This window comes from Cupressus sempervirens, chromosome 7, assembly GCF_028749045.1.
Source record: "Cupressus sempervirens isolate cs-2001-9-10 chromosome 7, ASM2874904v1, whole genome shotgun sequence".
NCBI lineage: Eukaryota > Viridiplantae > Streptophyta > Pinopsida > Cupressales > Cupressaceae > Cupressus > Cupressus sempervirens.
Window position 1 is genome coordinate 424,669,773 of NC_143124.1, and position 5,242 is coordinate 424,675,014.

General features: G+C 34.4%; 1 protein-coding gene across 1 annotated transcript; it reads left to right on the forward strand.

The window, feature by feature from the left end:
• The first annotated feature begins 365 nt into the window (after positions 1–365).
• LOC149547348 (putative UPF0481 protein At3g02645) lies at positions 366–1,937 on the forward strand. Its single transcript, XM_089794123.1, has one exon. It carries the CDS (start codon positions 366–368, stop codon positions 1,935–1,937), a length of 1,572 nt encoding a protein of 523 aa, XP_089650249.1.
• The last annotated feature ends 3,305 nt before the right edge of the window (positions 1,938–5,242 follow it).

A 5,242-nucleotide genomic window follows, 5' to 3' on the forward strand; every position in this document is an offset into this window, starting at 1 on the left:
TATTCTTGTAATCCTTTTCTGAATACTGATGTGAAATATGCTACAATGATTACTGTTATTCCTGGCATATTTCAGTTTTAAAAGTCATTATCATACGGCCTTGACATTATTTTGAATCTGCTGTTTAAGGAAGTTATGATGCGAGTGGGGTTTCTGTCAATTTACATTAATTTTCTCGAAGGAAGGATAGAAAATGCAAGTATGGCTAGCTTTGTTCTCTGAAGCCGAGGCTATATATATATATACGACTGTCTACCCAGTTTCTCCTCATCTTTGAGCCTTTGATTTCAAACATTCTCTCCCTCTACTACAGTTTCTTTCCGTGATCTCTCACACATTTTCCACTTTGAATCATGGAAATAAAGATGGATCCTGACCATGACGATCGGTGGGTTATTCAAATCAAGGAAATCCTGGAAAGTCATGGCAAGCAGATAGAAGAAAATGAGCTTCCTGCGTCCATTTTTCGTGCACCCGGGGAGCTTTTGAAAGTGAAGCCAGAAGCATATATTCCGCAGTGCATCTCTATCGGGCCATATCACCACCGGACATCCGCACTGCAAGGAACGCTGAGACATAAAGTTTTCGCGGCCAGACGTTTTATGAAGGGGATTCCTGGTGAGCTTAACTTCGAATATGTAGTTAGGGAGGTGATGGTGTGCGACTGGCAGCTGAGGAATTGCTACCACGCACATCTGGACTACAATAAGGAGCCCCTTGCATGGCTCATGGCACTTGACGCCTGCTTCCTACTCGAGTGCCTGCGCTGCTTCCCAGTTACAAATGATCCTTCACAATTGACTTCCGAGGTGAATCTTTGGAGGATTTTAGATCCATCTGGCAGCAATGCAATTCACAGGTCAATAATGAGAGATCTAATGAAGCTTGAGAATCAGATACCATTGTTTCTGTTGCAAAAGTTTCTGGACATGCAGCTTGCTTCTCAGGAGAAGGCCGAGGAAACGCTGTCTAAACTGGTGACACGGGCCTGTAGAGAGTGGTCACCGTTTATGTTGAAGAAAAAGGGGAATAGCTCAAGGGTGTGTGTAAATGGGAGGTGTCACATATTGGAGGTGATCTACTACTCTATTGTCCCTGCAGCTGCCTTCGAGGATGCCATTTCCATGAAGACCAACAAGGAGGGGAGTGCGCTATTGCCGGATTCAGCCGCCTCAAAGTGTTTTCATGATCTGAAAGGTTTAAGGAAGGTTCTCTCGTGGTTAGAAAAATTTGTCACGGCACTAGCTAAGCTGGCTTTAAAAGGAAAGCATGCTGCCTTGGCGTTACAGTTGTGCGAGGTTGCCCGTGGGATGGAAAAGGAAACAGAAGAGGACAAAGATGAGAAGAGTGAACATTCGTCTTCAGAAATTCCGCCTGCACCCGACGAACTACCCATTCCCTCCGTCTCCGAGTTGCACTCCGCGGGAGTGAAATTCCTTCCAACTGACGGAGATGTTAGCACAGTCATGTACGACCCCACCACTGCAACTCTCTATCTTCCCAAATTGAGGATCGATTATCACACCGACGTAGTTCTCAGAAATCTGGTTGCGTTCGAAGCTTCGGCGGCGCCTGGCGCACTGATCTTCACTTGCTACATTGACTTCATGAACGGCATCATCGACACAGATGAAGACGTTCGGCTGCTGAGGAAGAGCGGGATTATTATCTACAATAAACTAGAAGACGACGGGAAAGTGGCAAGCCTCTGGAACGGAATGGGTAAGTGCCTGAAAATGACAGACGTTAGATATCTGGACCAAGTTATAGAAGACGTCAACAAGCATTATAACAGCAGACTGAATGTGGCTTTGAAGAAGTATTTAAACAATTATATATACGACTCATGGAAGCTCCTCACTCTTCTGGCAGCAGGAATATTTTTGCTTGTCAGTTGCCTACAGGCAATTTGTTCTGTGCATGTTTGTACTGGATGATAAAAGCAATCCTCTCAATGGCTGATTATCAATGAGTGGTTCTAGGAATTGTATGGGTTCCTCTCAATGGCTAATTAATTTAGAGCAATAGGGACAGTGACTCGGGTATAGGTTATAGAATTGTAGAGGGTCTAATAGTTTTATGGGTCCTTAGTTCTCTGTTTTACCATAGTTTGCACTTATAATAGTCCGTTTTGGTCCTAGTTTGTGTTTATAGTAGTTAGTATCGTCATATGGTTAGTTTATATATTGGAAATAAGTATTAAATATAAATAAATATTTATATGTTTGTAAAGATGAATTGACATTTCAAGAGGGGAAAATGATAAATTTTATTTGAAAAATCAGAAAATGATACATTTTTCATTTTACACAACATTTCATAGATATCTTTTCTAAATGTGTCGTTTAAAGAATTAGATAATCGATACAATAAGTTTCTTGTTTAAACAAGGTGTCTGGTGATACTTGAAAGTTATAATAAATAAATCAATTACTACTATGGCAGTACTATTTGTGATTTGCTGTATTTTTAATAAAAAAATTTCTAATCTCAAATACATGAGGTGGGCATAGTTAGTATCTTATAAATTTTTTTTTAAATGCCTATGATTTTCAATGGTTTTAATGTTTACTTGTTCTCTCTTTTCCATGTCGTAGTATTTGTGATTTATATATCAGCATTTAACTTTTACAACAATGCGTGTTTTTCCCTTTTATAGAAAATTGTTTGTTGATTTGGTCTTGATATAAAAGACAACAAAGGTTAATTTTAATTAATGCATAGTCAGCACTTTTAGGTTGTATATTACATAAATTTACATAAAAATCAGATATTCTACAAACAATATATGACATTTCTTTTGTTCAACTCATATTTATTTTGAGATTATTTGTAAATCAAATATATTAGAGAAAAATAATAGATAAAGTGATGCATTAATCTTTAAAAGAATGTACACTTAAATGGGGATGTAAGATTTCTAGATTACATGGGATAACAGTGATGTTGTAAATATAATACTAGTGATTAATGTTCTAATATTCTAGCATATCCCACTTGAGGAATTGAAATTCACCTATACCAATAGACCCCTCTTAGGGATTGCATAGATAATTGTGTTGATTAAATGATATAAAAATATATTTTGCAAGAAAATTCATCTAAAGATACAAATATTGAATCAAGGACAACTCCAAGTGTTGATAATATATAACTTTTGTGCGCGCGCGCGCGCACGTGTGTGTGTGTGTTATTGTTATTAGTATTGTAATGAGAAGATGGGTGTATACCCATGAAATCAATAATGAATACCCTTAGTTTTCTAGTAGAATGGATGCATTAGAGTTAGGGAAGAAAGAAATTTTTTTTGCATAATAGGTATGAAGCTATTGTTGTATAGTATAAAGAAGGTCTTTTTTTACGAAGACCTTTTACAACCCCAAACTTAGAGTACTATTCAATTTGTATCATTATCTTTAGGAACGAATCAATCAAGCAAAGAAAAATAGATGTGGGATTTGTAAACAAAAAATGATCATGATTTCATTTCTTAGGCACTCTACCAAATGATGTTTAGGAGAAATTGTTAATTTGATCATCACCTTGAAAACACTTTGGTAGTATGGTAACTTATTGATGGTCACTTTTGTATATTTGTCTCATAAATATTGATAATTTATTATTTTTAAATTTATAACTTATCATTTTATGTACTTCCTTCATACTAGTAAATATGAATATTGTCCTTGACTCATGTAGATTTTTGGATAATTTATAGAGATTGTTGATGTGGTTCTTTTTTTAAAGGTACATTACCTACATAAGGGGATAAAAAATACAAGATAGATTTCAAGTTCATGTAGAATTTCAGGAGATCTATATCAATATTTTCTCTCAAGGAAAGGAAACCATGAGAAAATTTTATACCTCTTGTTTAAACCCACTATAGACTTTCACACTTACTCCCTCCACTAGAATACCAAACAAATCATGTGATTTAATTTACTAATATCCTTGTTACATTAGATCCACTTGTGAATGCAACCTTTTCCCTAGACCATTTCTTTTAAACATTAATTTTTTAGCCATAGTGTCTAAGTGCAAACTTAGGATTAAGATATTGTCTCTCCTATTAGCAATCCAACTAAGAAATATATTGTATAAGCACAAGTAGTCACAAAGTAATAGATAGAGAAAAACATTAAAAAACAGTAAAATATATTTTAGTATCCTATAAAATTTTTTAATTTCTAATTCTACGGAATCATGGAAGAGAATACAAAAAAAAAAACCATAAATGACACATTATTTCTAATTGTACTGTATTAGCTGATCAATGATAGTGAAAAGAGGAGAGTGGGAACTATTCTATAGAATTGTATTATGTTTATTTCATCCATCGAAGAGAATGTAAAGGAGGATTAGTGGTCTAGCATATATTGTTAGATAAATGAGAGGAAGGTGAATCAATTATTACAAGTTATCCTACAGGACATTCAAATACTTTTAAGAAGCTTCAACTTTTGATACTTTCAGATCATTAGCTAGATAATCATATCAAAAAATTAACTTAATTTTCTTTTTAAAAAATTAACATAATTTTCTTTTTAAAAAACTAACTTCTTTCTTCTTCATATACTAATTATCAAAGTTATCTTTATGTGTTTACTAATTTGTAGTTATCTTTATGTGTAGACACAATAAACATCCACATAATTTTGATATAAGTAATTAACATGGAATCTTTTTTAAGGGAAACACCACATAGGATTTTGCACCAAAAAAATATCACTCTTCTAAAGTGAGTTGTGTTAGGATCCTATCTTATCAAAAGTTACATACACATAATTACACATGGCCTTTTTAGAGGGTTTCACCAAAGATCATCTAGACCTTATCACTCTATGAAACATATACAGAGTGACCTTCAATAAAGGGCTTAGAAAATTCTCAAGTAAATATTACCATATACTATTTCAATAAGACTATTAGGTCCACTAAGTGAAGATGTTTTCTTCTATAGTGGTTCGAATGTAATAATGATATTGATATATTAGGATTCTATCACTACCTTGCTTCTTCATACTATTTTTCTTTATCTCTTTCCTCTTTCAATCCTTTATATTATACTTCTCACTTCATGTTGATCTACTCAAGAAATTATCCACTCAAATCTTCTTTATCTTGATCTTTAGAATGTAGTTCTACTCAGCTATCCTTCACTGCCAATTTATCCTTCAACTTGATCAACGATTTTGAACATTTTTCCCGTCCTTTGAATAGAAACCTTTCTACTTTAGAA

What these genes read in the sequence shown, in the direction of transcription:
- LOC149547348 (XM_089794123.1), top strand. Translation starts at nt 366, where the DNA reads ATGGATCCTGACCATGACGATCGGTGGGTTATTCAAATCAAGGAAATC.